Source organism: Coregonus clupeaformis, chromosome 25 (genome assembly GCF_020615455.1).
Source record: "Coregonus clupeaformis isolate EN_2021a chromosome 25, ASM2061545v1, whole genome shotgun sequence".
NCBI classification, from domain to species: Eukaryota; Metazoa; Chordata; class Actinopteri; order Salmoniformes; family Salmonidae; genus Coregonus; species Coregonus clupeaformis.
Genome location: NC_059216.1, coordinates 17,676,158 through 17,702,318, shown reverse-complemented (window position 1 = coordinate 17,702,318; position 26,161 = coordinate 17,676,158). Strand labels below are relative to the sequence as shown.

Here is a 26,161-nt window from a genome sequence, read left to right as displayed (position 1 = left end):
TTGATGGTAGTAAACTTTCTCTATAGCCTGAGGGACACTGAGTATCTATGTCTCCACGACACCATGTTTCCAGTAGGATTATGATGTCCTGTCCCTTGATGTTTTTAATCAATTCTGGATTTGTTGTTTTATAACCAAAATGTGAAGAGTACAGGCCCTGGATATTCCAAGAGCTGATAGTTAATGATCTCATTTATAGTAAGTGATATTCACTGGTTGTCACGGTTCAGACAGACGACAAGAGGACCACAATTGCGTCACACCAGAAAGTTTATTAAAACTTAAGGGAAAAGGGAAGTAGGGAGTGAGTGAAGGCTCCAGGGGTTATCCCGTCCAATGTGCTGGGTCTGTGCCCCCCCCCAGTGGCAGCGGTGCGTCCGATGACGCCGGTGGTTGGTGGTCCAGAAGTCCTGGGGGAGGAAACACAGACACAACGGGGCGGATGAAACAAGGCAGAAGTACAGTTCAAGGGAAATCCAAATACGTTGTAGCAAGGCAGAAGGCTGGTCAGAGTTACCGGGGTCGAAGAGTAGTCAGGAGTCGTAATGGCAGAAAGCAGGTCTGGTATTCCTGGGGCAGAAGAGTATCCAAGAATCAGGCAGGTCCGGGGGTCACAAAACAAGGGTGAGCCAGAAGCGCGAGCACACAGGTTCCGGGTGTGAGCTTTGCAGACGATCTGACAAAGGAGAGCTGAGAGACGGGACTTTAAATACTGGGAGAGGTTAGTGGGTAATGCAGCGCAGCTGGCAGAGTAATTAGAGCCGAGCAGAGCAGGGACAGGTGGAGCTCGTTAGGCTGAGTAGAGAGAGAGAGATGAGCAGAGTGGAAGATAGTGGAAACACATTAAGGTGGTAACCCGGTGGAGTGAGAGGGCTCATGACAGAACCCCCCAAGGGACGGCCCCAGAAGTCCCAAGAGCAACACCACGCCGGGCGGGAGGAGGGGAGCCGGAGGAGGGCTAGAACTCCTCCGAACGGTCCGAGCGAACGCCCTCATCCTCGGAGGAAGCCGGAGGGCCGTGGTCGGGAGATGGGACAGGTCCCGAGACAGGATCAGGCACAGGACAGGAAGCCGAGCGGGCAGGACGGTTAGGGGATCCCTCTGGGGCGGCCCCTACGGATTGCAGGTTGATCAGGATGCCGTTGGTGGAAGGCGGTGATGAGAGTCCTATCCACAATCCGACTAGCTGGCACCCAGGTCCTCTCCTCAGGTCCATAGCCCTCCCAGTCAATGAGGTACTGGAGACCCCTACCCCTCCGTCTGGACCGAAGCAGGCGGCGGACGGTGTAAACCAGACCACCATCGACGAGCCGTGGAGGAGGAGGACAAGGCGCAGCAGGGACCAGCGGACTCTCATGAATGGGCTTAATCTTAGACACATGGAAAGTGGGGTGCACCCTCATGGAATTAGGCAGTTGGAGCCGGACAGCAGTTGGGCTAATCACTCTTATGATAGGGAATGGGCCAATGAACCGAGGTGCCAACTTCTGCGACTCCACCCCTGAGTGGCAGGTTCCTTGACGACAACCACACCCTTTGACCAACATGGTAGGTGGGAGCAGGGGATTCTCCGACGGTTGGCCCCGGTAGTGTAGCTGGCAACGGATCTGAGAAGTGTGGCTCGGGCCTGTGACCAGGTGCGGCGACATCGACGGGCAAACGCAAGTGCAGATGGGCAAGTAACCTCCCCTTCCTGACTGGCAAATAGAGGAGGCTGGTATCCATAAACACATTGGAAAGGGGACATACCGATGGCAGAGCAGGTCAGAGAATTGTGTGCGTACTCCACCCATGTCAATTGCTGCGACCAGGAGTGGGGGTTGCGTGAAGTCATGCATCGCAGTGCCTTCTCGAGCTCCTGATTTGCCCGCTCTGACTGCCCATTGGATTGGGGATGGAATCCGGAAGTCAGACTGACTGTGGCTCCCAGCAGGTGACAGAACTCCTTCCAAAAAGCGGAGGAGAATTGTGGACCACGGTCAGAAACTACATCCTTTGGCAGTCCGTGGATCCGGAAGACGTGTTCCAGGACCACCTGGGCGGTCTCCTTGGCGGTTGGGAGCTTGGGGAGGGGAATGAAGTGTGCCATCTTGCTGAATCGGTCAACTATGGTGAGAATGACGGTCTTGCCCCTTGAAGGGGGCAGCCCCGTGACAAAGTCAAGGGCGATGTGAGACCAGGGACGTCTGGGCACAGGCAGGGGCTGCAGCAATCCGGCTGGGGGGCTGGCAGGACGACTTGTGTTGGTTGCAGATGGGGCAGGCTTGGACGAATTCCCGTACATCCTTTCTCAGAGCGGGCCACCAGAACCTCTGGGCGAGCAGGTTGTAAGTGCGGGTGGAGCCAGGGTGACAAGCTAGGCGGGAGTCATGTCCCCACTGAACGACCTGGGACCTTAGGTTTTCGGGGACAAAAAGGCGGTCAGCTGGGCAAGTGCTGGGACCGGGCTGGTTACGGAGAGCTTCCAGCACCTGTTCCTCAACAGCCCAGGTCAGAGCTGCTACGATGCAGGGACTTGGCAGAATCGACACAGGATCCTTGGAGGGGTTGTCATCCTTCTGGAATTGACGGGAGAGGGCGTCTGGCTTGGTGTTGCGTGATCCAGGCCGGTATGACAGAGTGAAATTAAACCTGGTGAAGAACAGGGCCCAGCGGGACTGCCTGGAGTTCAACCGTTTGGCCGTGCGGATGTACTCCAAGTTCTTATGATCGGTCCAAACGAGAAATGGAGTGGTGGACCCCTCCAGCCAGTGACGCCACTCCTCCAAGGCAAGCTTCACAGCCAGCAGCTCTCGGTTCCCTATGTCGTAATTGCACTCAGAGGGGGACAACCGACGTGAGAAAAAGGCACAGGGATGGAGCTTCCTATCCTCCGCAGCCCACTGAGAAATCACAGCACCAACTCCCACATCCGAGGCGTCCACCTCCACAATGAATTGCCGGTCCACGTCAGGCATCTGGAGGATGGGAGCGGAGGTGAACCTTACCTTGAGGGTACTGAAGGCCTTGTCGGCTGCTGGGGTCCAGGTGAAGGGTTGCTTGGTGCTGGTTAGAGCAGTGAGAGGGGCAGCAACGGTACTGTAGTTCCGGATAAACTTTCTATAGAAGTTAGCAAACCCCAGAAACTGTTGCAGCTTCTTTCTGTTCTCCGGAACTGGCCATGACGTGACTGCTGATACTTTGGCAGGATCCATTTGGATACTTCCCTCTGCCACTATGTACCCCAGGAAGGCCACTGTCTTGACGTGAAACTCACACTTCTCTGCCTTGGCGTAGAGGGAATTCTCCAGAAGACGATGAAGGACTTGCTGGACATGGCGGGTGTGTTCAGACAGGTTTCTGGAGTAGATTAAGATGTCATCCAGGTAAACGAAGACAAACTTGTTTAACATGTCCCGCAGTACATCATTCACTAGAGCCTGGAACACAGCAGGAGCATTGGTGAGGCCAAAAGGCATAACCAGATACTCGTAGTGGCCTGTTGGTGTATTGAATGCGGTCTTCCATTCATCTCCCTCCCGGATCCGCACTAGGTGGTAAGCGTTTCTGAGATCCAACTTGGTAAAAACAGTGGCTCCCTGGAGCAACTCAAAAGCAGAGGTGAGCAGAGGGAGAGGGTAACGGTTTTTCACTGTGATGTCGTTGAGTCCCCTGTAGTCGATGCAGGGCGAAGAGATCCGTCCTCTTCCCCACAAAGAAGAAGCCAGCACCAGCCGGAGATGAAGATGAACGGATCAATCCTGTGGACAGAGAGTCATTGATGTAGTCCTCCATGGACCTTCTTTCAGGAGCAGACAACGAATAAAGACGGCCCCTTGGAGGGGCTGTTCCAGGGAGGAGGTCGATGGCACAGTCGTACGGTCGGTGAGGGGGCAGAGATGTGGCTCTTGCTTTGTTAAACACTTCTCTGAGACCATGGTAGCATTCTGGGACATGGGAGAGGTCAGGGGCGGAGTTAGTAGGTACTGGCCGAGGGGGCAGTGCGGCAGCAAGCAGGCAGGTTCGGTGGCAGTCCTCTCCCCACTCCCTGATCACCCCGGTCACCCAGTCGAGCTGAGGGTTGTGCCGAGGCGGAGCCATGGGTAACCCAGGATGAGGGGTTGGCCTGGAGAGGGGAGCAGGTGAAACTGGATAGTTTCTTGATGGTTTCCGGACAGACCCATCAAGACCGGGGCCGTGACATGAGTGACCGATCCGAGTAAGTGTCCGTCCAGTGCCCGGGCAGGAATAGGAGGTGTCAAACGGAGGTTCTCCAGTCCCAGTTGGCGTGCCAGCTTGATGTCCATTATGTTGGCTTCGGGCGCCAGAATCCACCAGAGCAGCCAGGGTGTGAGTAGAGTCAGAGAGACGGAGGTGAACTTGCAGCAAGGGTTTGCGGTCGGAGGACTGGATGGTCATTGAGCTCAACCGGACTCCCCCTATGCCCGGTGAGCTTCGGCTTTTAAAGGGCAGGTTACCACACGATGTCCATCACCTCCACAATAGAGGCAGAGGTTTGAGGTGAAGCGGCGCTGGCGCTCTGCAGGAGTGAGAGAGGCTCGCCCAATCTCCATAGGCTCAGACTGATCAAGCTGACTTGGGTGAGTGGCAGTAGCTGACAGGAGCCCAGTCGGATCTCTCCGAATGCCGGTAGTTGGTGGACCTTGGCGCCCCCTCTCACGACAGACGGGTCTGTATCCTTCTGTCGATCCGGACAGTCAGTGCGATGGCTTCATCAAGAGTGGAAGGCAGTTCATGGGAGACCAACTTCGTCCTTGATATAGTCAGCCAAGCTATGGAAGAACGCGTCCACCAACGATGGTGTGTTCCAAGAACTTCGTCTTGCCAGGGTTCGGAAGTCGATGGAATGGTCTGCGACTGTACGTCTGCCTTGTCGAATACTGAACAGTTCACGAGACGCCTCTGCGGTTGGTGAATCCAGGTCAAACACCTTCAGCATCTCCTCAGCAAACAGGTCGAAGGTTGCACATGCGGGGGTTTGACGTTCGAACTCTGCTGTTCCCCAGAGTCGAGCTCGGCCCGTCAGGTGAGTGATGGCATACCCGAACCTAGCCCCCTCCGTGGCGAAGGTCCTTGGCTGCAAGGAGAACTGAAGTCGGCAGCTAGTCAGGAATGGCCGGACCTGGGTAGAATCGCTGTTGAACCGCTCGGGGTTTCCAATCTTGGGTTCCGGGGCAGCGGCTGAAATGACCGGGGCAGGTGACTCGGAGGCAGGGCTGGTGGGCAGACTGGCTGGGGTAAGGTTGGTGAGGAGTTGGATGATCCTGGCGAGTTGTTGTTGCTGCTGCTGGGACTGCTGCTGGTGCTGCTGGAACTGCTGATGCTGTTGGTGGCCGACCTGAAGCAGAGAGGTGATGTCGCCGCTCATGCGGCCTAGCTCTCTCTCAGTGTGTTCCAGGCGTAGCATGGCGGTGGGTTGCTCAGGTTCTTCGGTTTCCATGTCGGGGGAAGTGTGCGCTGAGTCCATGATGGTCAGATCGTACTGTCACGGTTCAGACAGACGACAAGAGGACCACAATTGCGTCACACCAGAAAGTTTATTAAAACTTAAGGGAAAAGGGAAGTAGGGAGTGAGTGAAGGCTCCAGGGGTTATCCCGTCCAATGTGCTGGGTCTGTGCCCCCCAGTGGCAGCGGTGCGTCCGATGACGCGGTGGTTGGTGGTCCAGAAGTCCTGGGGGAGGAAACACAGACACAACGGGGCGGATGAAACAAGGCAGAAGTACAGTTCAAGGGAAATCCAAATACGTTGTAGCAAGGCAGAAGGCTGGTCAGAGTTACCGGGGTCGAAGAGTAGTCAGGAGTCGTAATGGCAGAAAGCAGGTCTGGTATTCCTGGGGCAGAAGAGTATCCAAGAATCAGGCAGGTCCGGGGTCACAAAACAAGGGTGAGCCAGAAGCGCGAGCACACAGGTTCCGGGTGTGAGCTTTGCAGACGATCTGACAAAGGAGAGCTGAGAGACGGGACTTTAAATACTGGGAGAGGTTAGTGGGTAATGCAGCGCAGCTGGCAGAGTAATTAGAGCCGAGCAGAGCAGGGACAGGTGGAGCTCGTTAGGCTGAGTAGAGAGAGAGAGATGAGCAGAGTGGAAGATAGTGGAAACACATTAAGGTGGTAACCCGGTGGAGTGAGAGGGCTCATGACACTGGTTTGAGTAAAGTACATTGAAAAAATATATATATAATAATAATAGTAATATATATATATATATATATATATATATATATATACATACATACATACATACATACACATACATACATACATACATACATGCATACATACTTACATACATACATACATACATACATACATACATACATACATACATACATACATACATACATACATACATACATACATACATACATACATACATACAGTGGGGAAAAAAAGTATTTAGTCAGCCACCAATTGTGCAAGTTCTCCCACTTAAAAAGATGAGAGAGGCCTGTAATTTTCATCATAGGTACATCGTCAACTATGACAGACAAAATGAGAAAAAAAAATCCAGAAAATCACATTGTAGGATTTTTTAATGAATTTATTGGCATATGATGGTGGAAAATAAGTATTTGGTCAATAACAAAAGTTTCTCAATACTTTGTTATATACCCTTTGTTGGCAATGACACAGGTCAAACGTTTTCTGTTAGTCTTCACAAGGTTTTCACACACTGTTGCTGGTATTTTGGCCCATTCCTCCATGCAGATCTCCTCTAGAGCAGTGATGTTTTGGGACTGTCGCTGGGCAACACAGACTTTCAACTCCCTCCAAAGATTTTCTATGGGGTTGAGATCCGAGACTGGCTAGGCCACTCCAGGACCTTGAAATGCTTCTTACGAAGCCACTCCTTCGTTGCCCGGGCGGTGTGTTTGGGATCATTGTCATGCTGAAAGACCCAGCCACGTTTCATCTTCAATGCCCTTGCTGATGGAAGGAGGGTTTCACTCAAAATCTCACGATACATGGCCCCATTCATTCTTTCCTTTACACGGATCAGTCGTCCTGGTCCCTTTGCAGAAAAACAGCCCCAAAGCATGATGTTTCCAACCCCATGCTTCACAGTAGGTATGGTGTTCTTTGGATGCAACTCAGCATTCTTTGTCCTCCAAACATGACGAGTTGAGTTTTTACCAAAAAGTTATATTTTGGTTTCATCTGACCATATGACATTCTCCCAATCCTCTTCTGGATCATCCAAATGCACTTCAGACGGGCCTGGACATGTACTGGCTTAAGCAGGGGGACACGTCTCGCACTGCAGGATTTGAGTCCCTGGCGGCGTAGTGTGTTACTGATGGTTGGCTTTGTTACTTTGGTCCCAGCTCTCTGCAGGTCATTCACTAGGTCCCCCGTGTGGTTCTGGGATTTTTGCTCACCGTTCTTGTGATCATTTTGACCCCACGGGGTGAGATCTTGCGTGGAGCCCCAGATCGAGGGAGATTATCAGTGGTCTTGTATGTCTTCCATTTCCTAATAATTGCTCCCACAGTTGATTTCTTCAAACCAAGCTGCTTACCTATTGCAGATTCAGTCTTCCCCAGCCTGGTGCAGGTCTACAATTTTGTTTTTGGTGTCCTTTGACAGCTCTTTGGTCTTGGCCATTGTGAAGTTTGGAGTGTGACTGTTTGAGGTTGTGGACAGGTGTATTTTATACTGATAACAAGTTCAAACAGGTGCCATTAATACAGGTAACGAGTGGAGGACAGAGGAGCCTCTGAAAGAAGAAGTTACAGGTCTGTGAGAGCCAGAAATCTTGCTTGTTTGTAGGTGACCAAATACTTATTTTCCACCATAATTTGCAAATAAATTCATAAAAAATCCTACAATGGGATTTTCTGGATTTTTTTTCCTCAATTTGTCTGTCATAGTTGACGTGTACCTATGATGAAAATTACAGGCCTTTCTCATCTTTTTAAGTGGGAGAACTTGCACAATTGGTGGCTGACTAAATACTTTTTTTCCCCACTGTACATACATACATACATACACATACACATACATACACATATACATACATACATATATACATATACATACATACATACATACATATATACATACATACATACATACATACATACATACACACACACACACCATTACACATCACTATTATTATAATACCAGTGCCAATAAAATAAAGGATAGTTGTAAACAACTTAATAAGAATGGCCCAAAAAATAAGTACAATGCAATCTGCAACCCTGTGTGTGTGTGTGTGTGTGAATTAAAGGGTCTGTCTAGCCCAGTAGTCTGCATATTAGATGCAGTAGTTGGCGCACCTCTCCTATCTCTGATTGTTCTAGGTGTCTTTTGCCAGAGGTTACCTCAGCATATGTAGGCTGATGATCTGAATGATACATGGTGTGGACTGCATCATGTGGTGTACTTCTCTGAAGGACAGTGTTCTGCCCGACCCTGGAGTAGTGGTCAGTGCTGTGTTGTGATGGACCGGGTCCAGTAGAACTGTGTTGTGATGGGCTGGGTCTGGTAGAGCTGTGTTGTGATGGGCCGGGTCTAGTAGAGCTGTGTTGTGATGGGCCGGGTCTGGTAGAGCTGTGTTGTAATGGGACGGGTCTGGTCGTGCTGTCCTGAGGCGGGCCCCGTCTGGTCGTGCTGTCCTGAGGAGGGTCTGGTCTGGTAAATCTATGCTGTGTTGGGCCCGGTCTTGTAGAGCTGTGCTGTAATAAGCCGTGTCTGGCTCTTCTCTCCTGGGGATGGTGGGGGTACTGTTGTTTCAGACGGTGGGGCAGGGGGGCTCTGCTGCTGGGGTGATGGGTGTGTGGGTCCCTGCCAAGTGTTGCATCCTTTAGGGTCCTTAGCAAAAGTTCTGACACTGTCCTGATCAAGGTGTACATTATCGTATAAGTGTTCACATGTCAGAGTGGGATGGTGAGCCATTCTAACGTTGAGCAGTGAGGCACAGTCCACAGTGATCTGTTGATTTATTTTGTCGATCAACTGTCCTGGGAAGTATTTTCTTGGTAGGAGGGTGGACACAACTATATTGGTTGTTGGGAACATAGCCTGTGCCCGTTCTGCTACGCTTCTCACTGCCCCAGATACATTTTCACCTTTGACATGAAGGTCGTTTGTGCCAGTGTGGATGATGATGTTGTCGGGGGTGTCAATCCTGGTCTGACTGAGTAGCTGCATTGCACTGTCAGTTGTAGGACACCAGAACTTATACACCTGGTGTCTAGGGAATAATCTTTCCTGGACTAAGAACTTCCCATTTGAATCAATAAGGATTGCAGTTGTGGGTGACTGTCTGGGTGGAGCAGACTGGGAGACTGGTATTCTGACCTGGGCTGGAGCAGACTGGGAGGCTGGTTGGCTGACCTGGGCTGGAGAAGACTGGGTGGCTGGTTGGCTGATCTGGGCTGCAGACTTAGAGGCTGATAGGTTGACCTGGGCTGGAGCACACTGGGACGCTGGTTGGCTGATCTGGACTGGAGCAGACTGGTAGGCGGGTGCAGTGTCATCAGGCTGTGTGGTGGAGGCCATGCTGGTCTCAGGTTCTGCTTGTGTTGTACCAGGCTGGTGGACATGTTCTCTAGATGCAGAGGACATATTGACTAGCTGCTGGTTGAGGGTGTCAATGTACCTCTCTCTCTGCTCTAGCTCCTTTCTTGTTGTGCTCAGATGGTCTCTGAGGTCATCATTTGTCTGACTCAGTTTGTCCATTCTGCTTTCTAATTTAGCAATAGATGCTCTGCTCTCCTCCCTGAACTGTTTCATCTCTTCTTTTAGTTTCTGGACAGTGTTGTCCTCTTGAAGCTTGTTCTCTCTGAGTTCTATGACCTCTGCTTTGACGAGAGAGAGGGTGTTGTGGAAACGTTGCATAGCAGGTGTTCTTGGTGTTATAGGCATGTCCTTGGCTTTGTCTGCTGCAGGTGAGGTAGGTAGAGGGACACTGAGGGCTTCTTGCTGGGTCACAGAGACTGTTGGGGCCTGCTTTTCTCCATCTCCCTCCTTGACTTGTTCCTCAGTTTCTGAGATGAGTTCAGCTTCTGCTTTTAGGGTAGCAAACATATTCTCAAAAGCCTGGAGGCTTGAATCATTGCCTTGTATCAATACAGTTCCATTATTATATAAGTTTACTGTTTGATACGTGTTGCTCTGGTCAGCTTCTTCAAAAATGCTGATCTGACATCCTTGGCTGATGCCTCTCTTTTTTGAGAAAGGGAAAGTGTTGCAAATAACTCTTTTCCATATGTGCCCTCGTTTGGTATTAAATATTAAATTTGTTCTTGTTTTGCAACTGGTAAGATCTGCAAACAGGCATTCATGGTTCTGTCCCATCATCAAACCTTTGAAACTTTTCTTAGCTTTCTCTGTCTGGATGCCTGGTGGGTAAACAATTTCCATAGCAACGCTGTACACAATGTTGCAATATAAGCGTTGTTTCTTGTATTATTCTTGTATTATTCTTGTGTCTTTTAGAGGACTGTTTTACTTTGATGTCCTTTGTCTTCTGTCCTTATTTTGTCTTATTTTGTCTTTCTTTTCTTCTGTTAACTAGATATTCTTTGTTTGCTAGCTAGCTTCTTCCAGGAGAGTCCCTAGCAACTGCTTAGCAACTGGTAAACAATTCAGCTAGCGAAGATAACTGTACAATTTTATGAAAAATAGTTACTTTTTCAAAAGCCTTTCTTCTTTGTTTGTTGCTTGTTTTGTCTCTTATTCAGTCTTGCAGTTTTCTTTTGTTATTTTTCGATGTACTTCACTCTAAAAACCATATAAATTTCAATATTTGTAGGAGCTCATTTTTCAGCAGCTGCTGCTCTATTTGGAATTCCGGAACCTCTGTTCCCTCTCTCTATTCCCTCTCTCTATTACCTCTCTCTTCTTTTCTCATTCTCCTCTCTTGTAACTATCGATCTCATCTTGTCTCTTTGCCCATTCTTTCTTACCTCCTCTGCCTCACTATCTCACTCAGTCGCTCTCTCTCTTTCTCCTTCTCTCTTTCTCTCTCTGTTTCTGTTTCTCTCTATCTCTATCTCTCCCTCCCGTCCTCCCCCTCTCTCTCCCCAGGGAGGGTTTGTTTGTGGAGACAGGTGAGTCTCAGTCACTCAGAGATGATCAGGCAATCCCTCTCTCTATTCCCGCTATCTCCCCTCTCTCTATTCCCTCTCTGTTCCCTCTCTCTATTCCCTCTATCTCCACTCTCTCTTTCCCTGTCTCTATCCCCTGTCTCTATTCCCTCTCTCTATTCCCTCTATCTCCCCTCTCTCTATTTCCTCTCTTTATTCCCTCTCTCTGTTCCTTCTCTCTATTCCCTCTCTCTATCCCCTCTATCTCCCCTCTCTCTATTCCCTGTCTCTATCCCCTCTCTCTATTCCCTCGCTCTATTCCCTCTCTCTTCCCTCTCTATTCCCCCTCTCTATTCCCTCTCTCTATTCCCTCTATCTCCCCTCTCTCTATTCATTCTCTCTATCCGCCTCTCTTTTTCCTCTCTGTATCCCCTCTCTCTATTCCCTCTCTCTATTCCCTCTATCTCCCCTCTCTCTATTCCCTCTCTCTATTCCCTCTATCTCCCCTCTCTCTATTCCCTCTCTCTATCCCCTCTCTCTCTATTCCCTGTCTCTATCCCCTCTCTCTCCCTCCCTCTTTTCCCTCTCTCTATTCCCTCTCTCTATTCCCTCTATTCCCTCTCCCTATTCCCTCTCTCTATTCCCTCTATCTCCCCTCTCTCTATTCCCTCTTTCTATTCCCTCTCGCTATTCCCTCTATGTCTCCTCTCTTTATCCCCTCTCTCTATTCCCTCTCTCTATTCCCTCTCTCTATTCCCTCTCTCTATTCCCTCTATCTCCCCTCTCTCTATTCCCTCTCTATATTCCCTCTCTATTCCCTCTATCTCCCCTCTCTCTATTCCCTCTCTCTATTCCCTTTCTCTATTCCCTCTATGTCCCCTCTCTCTATTCCCTCACTCTTGTCCCTTTATCTCCCAACTCTCTATTCCCTCTATCTCCCCTCTCTCTATTCCCTCTCTATTCCCTCTCTCTATTCCCTCTCTATTCCCTCTATCTCCCCTCTCTCTATTCCCTCTTTCTATTCCCTCTCGCTATTCCCTCTATGTCTCCTCTCTTTATCCCCTCTCTCTATTCCCTCTCTCTATTCCCTCTCTATTCCCTCTCTCTATTCCCTCTCTATATTCCCTCTATCTCCCCTCTCTCTATTCCCTCTCTATTCCCTCTCTCTATTCCCTCTATCTCCCCTCTCTCTATTCCCTCTTTCTATTCCCTCTCTCTATTCCCTCTATGTCTCCTCTCTTTATCCCCTCTCTCTATTCCCTCTCTCTATTCCCTCTCTATTCCCTCTCTCTATTCCCTCTCTATATTCCCTCTATCTCCCCTCTCTCTATTCCCTCTCTATTCCCTCTCTCTATTCCCTCTCTCTATTCCCTCTATCTCCCCTCTCTCTATTCCCTCTCTCTATTCCCTTTCTCTATTCCCTCTATGTCCCCTCTCTCTATTCCCTCTCTCTTGTCCCTTTATCTCCCAACTCTCTATTCCCTCTATCTCCCCTCTCTCTCTTCCCTCTCTATTCCCTCTATCCATTCCCTCTCTCTATTCCCTCTCTTTATTCCCTCTCTCTGTTCCCTCTCTCTATTCCCTCTCTCTATTACCTCTCTCTTCTTTTCTCATTCTCCTCTCTTGTAACTATCGATCTCCACTTGTCTCTTTGCCCATTCTTTCTTACCTCCTCTGCCTCACTCTCTCACTCAGTCGCTCTCTCTCTTTCTCCTTCTCTCTTTCTCTCTCTGTTTCTGTTTCTCGCTATCTCTATCTCTCCCTCCCGTCCTCCCTCTCTCTCTCCCCAGGGAGGGTTTGTTTGTGGAGACAGGTGAGTCTCAGTCACTCAGAGATGATCAGGCAATCCCTCTCTCTATTCCCTCTATCTCCCCTCTCTCTATTCCCTCTCTCTATTCCCTCTATCTCCCCTCTCTCTATTCCCTGTCTCTATCCCCTCTCTCTATTCCCTCGCTCTATTCCCTCTCTCTTCCCTCTCTCTTCCCCCTCTCTATTCCCTCTCTCTATTCCCTCTATCTCCCCTCTCTCTATTCCCTCTCTCTATTCCCTTTCTCTATTCCCTCTATGTCCCCTCTCTCTATTCCCTCTCTCTTGTCCCGTTATCTCCCAACTCTCTATTCCCTCTATCTCCCCTCTCTCTCTTCCCTCTCTATTCCCTCTATCCATTCCCTCTCTCTATTCCCTCTCTTTATTCCCTCTCTCTGTTCCCTCTCTCTATTCCCTCTCTCTATTACCTCTCTCTTCTTTTCTCATTCTCCTCTCTTGTAACTATCGATCTCATCTTGTCTCTTTGCCCATTCTTTCTTACCTGCTCTGCCTCACTATCTCACTCAGTCGCTCTCTCTCTTTCTCCTTCTCTCTTTCTCTCTCTGTTTCTGTTTCTCTCTATCTCTATCTCTCCCTCCCGTCCTCCCCCTCTCTCTCCCCAGGGAGGGTTTGTTTGTGGAGACAGGTGAGTCTCAGTCACTCAGAGATGATCAGGCAATCCCTCTCTCTATTCCCGCTATCTCCCCTCTCTCTATTCCCTCTCTATTCCCTCTCTCTATTCCCTCTATCTCCACTCTCTCTTTCCCTGTCTCTATCCCCTGTCTCTATTCCCTCTCTCTATTCCCTCTCTCTATTCCCTCTATCTCCCCTCTCTCTATTTCCTCTCTTTATTCCCTCTCTCTGTTCCTTCTCTCTATTCCCTCTCTCTATCCCCTCTATCTCCCCTCTCTCTATTCCCTGTCTCTATCCCCTCTCTCTATTCCCTCGCTCTATTCCCTCTCTCTTCCCTCTCTATTCCCCCTCTCTATTCCCTCTCTCTATTCCCTCTATCTCCCCTCTCTCTATTCCTTCTCTCTATCCGCCTCTCTTTTTCCTCTCTCTATCCCCTCTCTCTATTCCCTCTTTCTATTCCCTCTCGCTATTCCCTCTATGTCTCCTCTCTTTATCCCCTCTCTCTATTCCCTCTCTATATTCCCTCTCTATATTCCCTCTCTATTCCCTCTATCTCCCCTCTCTCTATTCCCTCTCTCTATTCCCTTTCTCTATTCCCTCTATGTCCCCTCTCTCTATTCCCTCACTCTTGTCCCTTTATCTCCCAACTCTCTATTCCCTCTATCTCCCCTCTCTCTATTCCCTCTCTATTCCCTCTCTCTATTCCCTCTCTATTCCCTCTATCTCCCCTCTCTCTATTCCCTCTTTCTATTCCCTCTCGCTATTCCCTCTATGTCTCCTCTCTTTATCCCCTCTCTCTATTCCCTCTCTCTATTCCCTCTCTATTCCCTCTCTCTATTCCCTCTCTATATTCCCTCTATCTCCCCTCTCTCTATTCCCTCTCTATTCCCTCTCTCTATTCCCTCTCTATTCCCTCTATCTCCCCTCTCTCTATTCCCTCTTTCTATTCCCTCTCGCTATTCCCTCTATGTCTCCTCTCTTTATCCCCTCTCTCTATTCCCTCTCTCTATTCCCTCTCTATTCCCTCTCTCTATTCCCTCTCTATATTCCCTCTATCTCCCCTCTCTCTATTCCCTCTCTATTCCCTCTCTCTATTCCCTCTCTCTATTCCCTCTATCTCCCCTCTCTCTATTCCCTCTCTCTATTCCCTTTCTCTATTCCCTCTATGTCCCCTCTCTCTATTCCCTCTCTCTTGTCCCTTTATCTCCCAACTCTATTCCCTCTATCTCCCCTCTCTCTCTTCCCTCTCTATTCCCTCTATCCATTCCCTCTCTCTATTCCCTCTCTTTATTCCCTCTCTCTGTTCCCTCTCTCTATTCCCTCTCTCTATTACCTCTCTCTTCTTTCTCATTCTCCTCTCTTGTAACTATCGATCTCCACTTGTCTCTTTGCCCATTCTTTCTTACCTCCTCTGCCTCACTCTCTCACTCAGTCGCTCTCTCTCTTTCTCCTTCTCTCTTTCTCTCTCTGTTTCTGTTTCTGTTTCTCTCTATCTCTATCTCTCCCTCCCGTCCTCCCTGTCTCTCTCCCCAGGGAGGGTTTGTTTGTGGAGACAGGTGAGTCTCAGTCACTCAGAGATGATCAGGCAGCCCATCCTGAGTGATGAATGATGATTTTAATTGGCTGAGCTGAATGCCGTGCCGCTCACCGTGGTGCCTTGCTGTGCTGCACGCCACGCTATCCAATCACACCACCCACCGTCTCCCCAAATCTGCTCACTAACGGACCCCTGATTCACCACGCTCCTAATCAAATGCAGAGACAGAATAATAGATAGATTGCTGGGGAGAAAGGCAGAAAGAGAGAGAAGGAAGAGATGGTATGGTGGGGTGACAGAGAGAAAGAGAGACATGGGGTAATGGAGAAGGAGAGGCAGGAAGGCCTGAATTACATTGGTTTTCAAATTGGCTCCAATGTTGTGTGTAAAATACAGAAGCACTTTCGATTAGTAATGGCTGGCAGTGTGAATGTCTACATTTATTGAAACATACCAGACGTGCCGTATGCAACACAAAAATGCAGCAAAACCTCCTACAAAGTTTCCCTTTAAACTGTACAGCTAATATTTGGCCAGTGTGGTAAGATCAATTTAAATTCACCTGCATCGTCACAGACCTCCTGGGCATGTACAGTTCAGTATAATTCACCTCTGGCAGTGTAGCCTACAACCCTATTGATTGGCCCATAGTTTGACCTTTCACCCCTCACCTCAGAAAGGACCACAATCTTAATCCTTAGCCTTTGACCGTTTGGGCGCAGTGTTTTGAGTTTTGACGCCTTATGTTCTGGGGGCAATTATAGTGTACGGTGTCCATATTAGGACAGAGTAAGAATGGATTCTGTAGCAGGATCTTACTCTCACTACCTACCGACTGTAACTCACTACCTACCTTTGTCTCAATGAAACTAAGCCATGTCTGAGTAGAATGCTGATGCCTATAGTTTCCAAAGTTTCCACACCTGTGCTGTGTGTGTATATGTGTGTGAGTGTGTGTGTGTGTGTGTGTGTGTGTGTGTGTGTGTGTGTGTGTGTGTGTGTGTGTGTGTGTGTGTGTGTGTGTGAGTGTGAGTGTGTGTGTGTGTGTGTATGTTTGTTTGTGTGTGCATAGCGTGGTGTGTGTGTTCACCAAACCAGGTGTTGCTTCTTTTTTCTGTCTCTGCCAGCACACTTTGAAGCTCCCCTAAATATCGCCCCTCCTCATCCATCATAGAGCAGCAACCCATTCTGTCTCTCTGAAGTGGACTTTGCTTTGTGCCTTTAGCAGAAAGTAATGGAGGTCACCTGGACCAGTAGCGACTCACCGCTGATTACCTTTCTGGGAAAGAAAAGGGGGATTCAGAGTGCTTGCTGCCTGAATAGCAATGTGTCCCTCCATAAATGTCACTGTTTGTACCAGGCTACTCTGCAATGTAACAGGCTTGACATTTTACTAGACATAAGCACAATTCTCTGTTCATTGCAAACCACTTAAAGCTAAAGAGTTATTCATGTGAGTTTGGAGCTGTTAAGGCTTAAGGCTCTCAGACAGACAGGCAGACGTTCTAGTCAGGATCCCACTGTGTGGTCACTCAGTGGAAGAGGATTCAAATGTGGGTGAATATATTTTGAAATTACCCTGCTAATAATAAAGTGTAAAATTAGAGGTCTGCTGGTCTCACACTTGTATTACTCAACAGAGAGACAGCATGTCAGTGGGTGTCACAAGGACTAAATCTAGCTACCACACACCTCTACCTCCCAAATATTACTAGTCCCTGCAGACTGTAGGCTATATGCAACTGCAGGGTAAAAGTTTTGTTGACAGTACATGTAATGAAGCGACAATGTTTTGTTTCTGACTCGGATAGTCACAGGATACATGTTTTTGTGTGTGAAAGAGAGACATACAGCCAGACAGACAGACAGACAGACAGACAGACAGACAGACAGACAGACAGACAGACAGACAGACAGACAGACAGACAGACAGACAGACAGACAGACAGACAGACAGACAGGGTATCCATAAAGGAAGTGTAGAGTAGCATTACAGTAAGGACCGGGGCTCATAAAGAGGATCAGTGCTGCTAGGGCCATTCAATCAGGATCAGCAACTCTCAGGACAAACAGGGATCAGTCTCTACCATCGTTGGCCAGCACCATCCACCCAGCACCATGCTTTAATGAACACTAACAAAGACTTGTCTGTCGTTCTGTTACACACCACCCTGGGCACACTACACATGATCACACGTCTCCACTCCCTAATCAGGTTTTGTAATGTTTTTACATTTTTTTACTACCGTCCTTGTGTATCTCCAAAACGGCTGCTTGTTGTTGGTATAAATCACTGTGTTGTGTGCTGAGGGTGTTGAAGAACTAGTTGTGTTTGATTGAGTTCTCTGCCTCTGTAAATCACACTGCAGTTACAGTATGTTCTGACAGGCCGCTTACAGTTGAGGAGGAGGCACAGCACGGGACCCAAACCAATAACCCCACAGACGTCTGGGAGTGGTCATAATGAGAACGCTGTTGCTGTGTTATTATGTTGCATTAGGTGGAAGCAGCCACCGACTCGGAGTCAGATACCAAAGGGTCGAGGGAATACCATTCGGTGGGGATCCAAGTAGAAGATGACAAACGGTAAAATTTAGTTTTTCATAGATTCCTTTTCTTTTCCATTTCTGGATTCGTGCTCATCTGTAACAATGGCTTTACTACAGGCCTGGCAGAGTGTGTCGTTATTAAATTCACCACCAGCCTTTCCTCTTTCTCTAACTGTGTGTGTTAGTTTACAATATCCCTTGTTGGCCTGAATGTTTGCTTTCCCTAATCTGTGTGTCACAGAGGGCAGGGCAGGTTGAAGCGCTCCAACAGTGTAACAGCCTCCGTTCAGGCTGACATGGAGATGGAAGGGTTTCCCACCATGGAGGACAAGGGCCTACAGTTTGGAGGGGGTTTCCTAGGGGGGCACTCTGAGCCCAGCACACCTACCCAGTACGGGGTACGCACCGTCCGCACCCAGGGCCTCTTCAGCTACCGGGAGGACTACCGGACCCCCACAGGGCCCCCCAGCCCCCAGCAGACCTCCAGTGAGACCACCTGGCAGCTAGAGCCCCCCTCCCCCAGGGAGCCTGCAGCTTCGTCTGGCGAGTCGGGCCGGGTGTCCCCCGCCTTGCGGAGGGATGGAAGCTGGTTCATGCAGCTGCTCCACGCAGAGACCAAGAGGATGGAGGGATGGTGTAAAGAGATGGAGGCGGAGGCGGAGGAGAACGACCTCTCTGAGGAAAGTGAGTGGGATAGGAGTCAGAATGTACAGTCAATTAGGAAACGTTTTATTCTAAAGAGACTCGCAAGACTTTTAGGTAACAGAGGTTGAGTTAATTTTCTGTCTTTCAGTCCTAGGTAAAATCAGGAGTGCGGTGGGCAGTGCTCAGCTCCTCATGTCTCAGAAATTCCAGCAGTTTTACTGGCTTTGTCAGCAGAACCTGGTGAGTAATGTCACTGAAACGTTGACCCTGTGTGTGTCTGTGTACATACAGTATGTGAGTGTGTTTAAAAATATATATTCACTACCAGTCAAAAGTTTGGACACACCTACTCATTCAAGGGTTTTTCTTTATTTTTACTATTTTTTACATTGTAGAATAATAATGAAGACAAATTAACTTTTAAGAAGGCACACCTGTTAATTGAAATGCATTCCAGGTGACTACCTCAAGAAGCTGGTAGAGAGAATGCCAAGAGTGTGCAAAGCTGTCATCAAGGCAAAGGGTGGCTATTTGAAGAATCTCAAATATAACATATATTTTGATTTGTTTAACACTTTTTTGGTTACTACATGATTCCATATGTGTTATTTCATAGTTTTGATGTCTTCATTATTATTCTACAATGTAGAAAATAGTAAAAATAAAGAAAAACCCTTGAATGAGTAGGTGTGTCCAAACTTTTGACTGGTAATGTATATTGTGCTACGCTGATCTATGAAAGGAAAGAACACAGTTACATGAGCATTCCTGCATCCGCCTCTACTGTTATCATGTCTCTTACATAGAATAGCTTAGCAGTACAAGCCCAACAGGTCAGAAGCTACTGAATTCGCCATAAGAAATCTAGCACTTCTGAGATGATAGCATCTTGAACAATAAGAGACTGTGAATGTCTGTGTCACCAATGATGCACTCACAGCTCTGACTAGAATAATGAGACGCCCGCCGTTTAAATTAAGAACTATCTCCGCAGTCCACTATCTCTTCATACTTGTTTACCTCTATTCTTACTCCTCTTTATTGATCTCAGCCAAATATCCAATATTTGAGATTAAGCCGGTCTGGAGTCATGACAAATTGTATTGCTATTTTTTGCCATATGCAGCAGAAATGGCAGTATTCAGAAAAGACTGAAAAGTGCACAGGGGATTATTTAGTTTGAACTAGTCTTTTATATAGAGATTTTCTGCCTCTATTTCCCAGATAGACATTTTCCAAATAATACAGCATACACTTTCTGAACATGGATTTGAGTCCATTTGAAGAAGTGGTGTCCGGCAAATAAGAAAGAGGCTTAAGGAGATGTGTAATTGTGCTCCATTTGTCTTCCCCCCTTTTCTCTCCTGGGTAACTTAAGCCTGACTTGAACAAGCTTCCAAAGACAGCCGCAGACTCTAGCAGCTTTTTATTGTGGGAGGGGCTACAGGATTAAGTCATACTGGCACAGGCAGGGCTTATATTTCCCAGAATCCTTTAATGTGTCGGGCTTTCTAAACCACAAGAGAATCTGTATTTTAAAAAGCCAAAGGTCAAAGGTCACATAAGAGTTGAGTTGATGACCTCTGGAGTGGTATACCCTGCATGATACACTGCAGTATTGTTATGTGAATTTTTTAACAAACTATTTCAGTTTCTCTGTGCGTCTCCCAAAAGGTTGTAAGTCTTTTGGGATTTAAGTAACGGCCAGAGTCCCGGTCTGCATAGTCAGAGATATTTTGTTAGGCCTACTGCTGCTAGGTAGCTCTCTCTCTGCTCTCCCCCTCCCCTCTGTCTGTCCTTGATTGCAGGAGTGAAGTCTGGTGTGCGGGAGTCAGGGTTCCAGCTGCAGCTCATTCACCATAATCACCTCAGCCTTTAAGACCGGGTCAAACTTTCCCTCATGTCAGATCATAGTCAAGACAACCATATTTTGGAACCTGACTCCTGCCTCCGCTTCCTCCTGCCACCACCATCCTGCTCTCCACTATCGGGCCTCTCCTTTGGACTCACCACGGACACTAGGACATTACGGTACCACACCTGCCCTGACCTGGATCTGTACCCTCCCTGTAACCTGGACTTGCTCTTCCCCATTTATTGGAAACCTGGGCTATATTGAACATTATAATAAACCTGTTAAAACTTCTCTGGCTTGGTGTACTTGTCTGCATTTGGGTTCTATCCAGTTAAATCATAACAGTATGATCTGACCAACATGAACCCAGCAGACAGTAGCTCGGATACCACCCCAGAGTGCACTCAAATTTGGACTGCCATAGCCAATCAGGGCATTCTACTTGGCCAACATGATACCCTGTTTAAGACGATTGCTGAGGACAGTCAGGTGCTGCTTAATCAGGTTCAATTACTCACCAATCAAGTGTCTGCCCTTACTACCCCTTCAGCCCAGATCAGAGAGCCTTTTGTTCCTGCTCCAGAGCGCTATGACGGAACATGGGAACGTGTGGCGATTTTTGACTCAATGCTGGTTAGTGTTTGAACAACACCCCTCACCTACGCCTCAGAAAGAGCCCGTATTGCCTACCTTATCAACTCTACTAGCGGTTCCGCTCGTGCCTGGGGATCCGCGGTCTGGGAGAGTCAGTCGGACATTTGCAACGCTTACGTGGCCTTCACCACGGAGATGAGGAAGGTTTTTGACCACCCCGTACGAGGCAAGGAGGCTGCGAAGCGGTTTTTCTCTTCGGCAGGGGGCTCGTAGTGTGGCGGAGATGGCAGTGGAGTTTCGGACTTTAGCAGCAGTGAGTGGTTGGAATGACGAGGCATTACAAGGAGTGTTCATCAATGCTTTGTCTGAGACTTTAAAAGATGAATTGGTGTCATATGATGAATCGCCTACGCTGGATAATCTTATTTCACTCACTATCAGGTTGGATAATCGGATTCGGGAGCGCCGCCGGGAGAGGAGTGTTAGTTCCAAGCAACCTGTCTGTCATCAACAAACTCCTCCCTGCATCGTCCCTACGGAGAGAGCCGTGTCTTCCCGAGTCGATACGAGGAGCACTGAACCCGAAGCCATGGAGGTGGGTGGGTGCCGGTTGTCCTCAGAGGAGCGTGCACGTCGTATTCAGGCTCGGGTCTGCCTGTGTATTGTGGAGAAGCTGGTCATTTCGTTCCTTCCTGCCCAGTTCGTCCGGGAAAAGGGCCGACTCATCATTTATGGGAGAAGTTTTGGTGAGCCGAGCAGCGGATTCTTCCTCTTCTCCCCGCATTCTGCTCCAGGCATCCCTCCAGTGGCAGTCCCAGAATTTCTCTGTTAGTGCGCTGATTGACTCTGGTGCCGGAAAAGCTTTTGGATAGAGAGTGGGGCTCAACAAATGGATTTGGAGACTGTTCCTATGGACTGTCCGCTGCAGGCTAAGGGTCTAAATGGACAATTGTTGACCACGCATTACCCATCAGACTGTTCCTGTTTGTCTTAGAGTGTCGGGAAATCATCAGGAGAACATTCAATTCCATATTATCGACTGCCCACAGACTCCCCTGGTCCTTGGTATCCCTGGCTCATAAAACACAATCCACACATTGATTGGGTGACAGGTAGCATTGTTTCATGGAGCACATTTTGTCATGTGAATTGTTTGTGTTCTGCTCAGACTCCTGCCAGTACTGTGCCTCAACCTCCACTGGAGTCCATGGATCTTTCTGCTGTTCCTGACGTGTATCATGACCTGGCATCCGTTTTCTGCAAACACAGAGCTACTTCTCTTCCTCCTCACCGGCTTACGACTGCGCCATTGACCTCCAGCCAGGAGCCCCGCTCCCCAGCAGTCGCCTGTACAATCTCTCCCGGCCGGAGACGGAGGCTATGGAGAACTACATTCGGGACTCCTTGGCGGCAGGTATTATGCGTCCTTCCTGTCACCTGTAGGAGCGGGATTCTTTTTGTTGCTAAGAAGGATAAGACCCTCAGACCCTGTATTGATTACCGTGGACTTAACAACATCACCATTAAGAACAAGTATTCTCTGCCTTTGATTAATTCTGCTTTTCCCCTCCTTCATGGTGCTACCATCTTTACGAAACTGGATCTACGAAATGCGTATCACCTGGTGCGCATTCGTAAGGGTGATGAATGGAAGACTGCCTTCAACACACCCTTGGGACATTTTGAGTATCGGGTTATGCCTTTTGGGTTGTCTAATGCCCCTGCTGTTTTTCAGGCACTAGTCAATGATGTCCTTCGGGACATGTTGAATCGGTTTGTTTTTGTCTATCTGGATGATATCTTGATTTTCTCAGAGTCCTCCCAGGAACATGAACTGCATGTGCGCCAGGTGTTGCAAAGGTTGTTGGAGAACAAACTGTTTGTGAAGATGGAGAAATGTGAATTTCATGTGTCTGAGACCTCTTTTGGGGTTACATCATAGCTCAGGGGGAGCTGCGGATGGACCCAGCTAAGATCTCTGCTGTCACGGACTGGCCGGCTCCCTCTACCCGCAAACAACTTCAACGATTCCTGGGGTTTGCGAACTTCTAGGAGGTTCATCAAGGACTACAGCCGCATTGCGTGCCACTCCCCGCTCTCACCTCCATCTCACGACCGTTCGCTTGGAATGAAGGGGCCGAATCAGCGTTCGAAGAACTGAAACAGCTTCGCCTCGGCTCCCATTCTGATGCAGCGGACCCCGACCGCCAGTTTGTCGTGGAGGTGGATGCATCCGACACTGGGGTAGGTGCAGTGTTGTCACAACGTTCTCCTGAAGATAACAAACTGCATCCCTGTGCTTTTCTCTCAAGGAAACTTTCTCAGGCAGAGAGGAATTATGATGTTGGAAAAGTCGTGAACTGCTCGCGCGTTAAGCTGGCTCTCGAGGAGTGGCGACATTGGTTGAGGGGGGCGGAACAACCCTTCATCGTTTGGACGGATCATAAGAATCTGGCTTACCTCCAGTCAGCGAAGCAGCTCAACCCCCGTCAAGCCAGGTGGGCACTATTTTTTGGGAGATTCAATTTTTCTCTGTCTTACCGTCCTGGGTCACGCAACGTCAAGCCTGACGCCCTGTCTCGTGTTCATTCGGCTGTTGATACTGGTAGAACCCTGAACCCATTTGCCTCCTACCTGCAGTATTGCAGTCATCACATGTGACATCGAGGGGATTGTTAGACAGGCTCAACATCATCAAGCTGACCCTGGGAGGGGTCCTCCTAACCGGATGTTTGTCCCTGAGTCTGCTCGCTCCCAGGTACTTCAGTGGGCTCACTCGTCTCCCCTTACCTGTCACCCTGGAGTTTCGCGGACCCTTGACTTTGTGCGACGGAAGTTCTGGTGGGCCACGATGGAGGCGGACACTCGAGCCTTCATTGCTGCTTGTGCGGTATGTGCACGAAGTAAAAACTCCACCCAGGCCAGCGCTGGTCATCTACGACCTCTACCTATACCCGGCCCTGGTCGCATATCGCTATGGATTTTGTCACTGGACTTCCCCCCTCATCTGGTAAGACTGTCATTCTTACGGTGATTGATCGTTTTTCTAAGTTCGCTCATTTTTTGGCCCTACCTAAACTGCCCACTGCCAGAGAGACGGCTGATATTTTGGTTGAACATGTGTTCGCGCTCTCATGGTCTACCCACGGATATTGTCTCTGACAGGGGTCCCCAGTTTGTCTCCCAGGTGTGGAAAGCTTTCTGTAAAGCTTTGGGCATTACATCCAGCCTGTCCTCTGGATATCACCCCCAGACCAACGGGCAAGCCGAGAGAGCGAACCAGGAGATGGAGACCGCACTTGGCTGTGTCACTGGGTCTAACCCTGGGTCATGGAGCTCCATGCTCCCCTGGGTGGAATATGCTCATAACACCTTGACTAACGCTTCCTCTGGTTTGTCTCCTTTTCTGTGTGCTCTGGGTTATCAACCTCCCTGTTCCCTTCCCAAGGAGAGGGAACTTGCGGTACCCCTCGGTGCAGTCCCACATGCGCCGCTGCTGCAAGGTCTGGAGGAAGGCCAGGGTAGCTCTGTCCCGAGCTTCGGCGTACATGCAGAGGCAAGCCAGCCGTCACCGGTCCCAGGCTCCCGGTTACTCTCCTGGTCAAGAGGTATGGCTGAAGTCACGGGACCTTCCATTGAAGGTGGAGTCGAAGAAGATGGCGCCTCGGTTTATAGGACCGTTCAAGATACTGTCTATTGTTAACCCATGCGCGGTTAAGCTACAGCTTCCTGCCTCCCTACGGGTTCATTCCACCTTTCATGTTTCCCAGATTAAGCCTGTGTCGGTTAGCCCTTTGTGCCCGCCCTCTCGTCCCCCTCTCGCCCAAGATGGGTGGTGGGGTCCGGTCTACACTGTCCGGCGACTTCTGGATGTTCGCCGCCGGGTCGTGGTTTCCAGTACCTGGTGGATTGGGAGGGTTATGGTCCTGAGGAACGTTCCTGGGTGCCCAGGAGCTTCATTGTGGATCCTGCTCTGGTTCGTGAGTTTCATAGGTTACATCCTGATAAACCCTGTCGGCCGCCAGGTGGCGTCCGTGAGGGGGGTACTGTTAGGCCTACTGCTGCTAGGTAGCTCTCTCTCTGCTCTCCCCTCCCCTCTGTCTGTCCTTGATTGCAGGAGTGAAGTCTGTGTGCGGGAGTCAGGGTTCCAGCTGCAGCTCATTCACCATAATCACCTCAGCCTTTAAGACCCGGTCAAACTTTCCACTCATCGTCAGATCATAGTCAAGACAACCATATATTTGGAACCTGACTCCTGCCTCCGCTTCACTCCTGCCACCACCATCCTGCTCTCCACTATCGGGCCTCTCCTTTGGACTCACCACGGACACTAGGACATTACGGTACCACACCTGCCCTGACCTGGATCTGTACCCTCCCTGTAACCTGGACTTGCTCTTCCCCATTTATTGGAAACCTGGACTATTGAACATTATAATAAACCTGTTAAAACTTCTCTGGCTTGGTGTACTTGTCTGCATTTGGGTTCTATCCAGTTAAATCATAACATATTTATTCATTGAGAATTCTGCCATCACAATTTCAGAGTCCATCTTTTATACTCATACGTCATACAAAAAGAAATCCCTCCCCTCTGTAGGCGGGCTGTAGTTTTCCACTCTAAAACTGCTCTACTGACCTTCAGTTCACACACACACACACATATACACACATACATACACACATACATACACACACACACATATCCTACTCCCTGCATTACTCAGTTATTGCCGTTCTCACAATATTCTGCACCATGTTTTCATAACAGTTTCTCCCCTCCCTAAATTGGGAGGCCTCTTTATCTTAGTTTCTCAGTTGTCTTTGTTGTCTGGCCTAACTCTTACTCACATTGCTAAATAGTGGCTCAATGCCATAGCCTTTACTGGTCCTACACTCACACATTTCTAACACAATATACACAGTTTCAGGGTGTAATAATTAGTCATTAATAATTAATCTATCAAGTATACGTATGCTTTTGTGTATTTGTTTGCTTATACTGTCTTCTTTTTGAACCCCCAATATTGATTAAATGAGCCCAGTGCTGTCTTCTGCTATTTCCCCTCTGGGTCTCTGTGTATCTCCCCTGTGAAGTTTAAGACAGAGAGGATAAATGAGGTAGCTCTCTGTGACAGAGTGAAATCTCAGCCTGCCACAGCCTCTCCACACTGCTATGAGTCACCCATCAGGCCTGATCTGGTGCTGTGCATTCTGAACACTACCTCAGTGCCCCCCCCTCCCCCACACACACTCCCTCTACTTCCAGACCTGCCCCACCACTCAGGTAGTATTCCTGGGTTGCATGTTTCGTCACAATATTGTTTTGAATATTCGTTTTGAACTGATGCCCGACTGAACATTCTACTCAATGCATCGTCAATGACAGCTGATAAAGATTTCTTCAAAAGTGCATTACAGTGGCTTGGAAATACAATGACATTCAAAAAGAGGCAAATAATTAATAGGAAAACCTTTTGTCATCATTTTGATGTTACCAGA

General features: G+C 48.8%; 1 protein-coding gene across 1 annotated transcript in view; it reads left to right on the top strand.

The window, feature by feature from the left end:
* The window catches only part of LOC121539155 (disks large-associated protein 2), a 138,143-nt gene that overhangs the window by 108,415 nt on the left and 3,567 nt on the right, over positions 1-26,161 (top strand). The window contains exons 7-9 of the mRNA XM_041847446.2: positions 17,517-17,602; positions 17,807-18,249; positions 18,359-18,450. Coding sequence (XP_041703380.1) covers positions 17,517-17,602; positions 17,807-18,249; positions 18,359-18,450 — 621 coding nt within the window. The remainder of the gene's footprint in view (positions 1-17,516; positions 17,603-17,806; positions 18,250-18,358; positions 18,451-26,161) is intronic.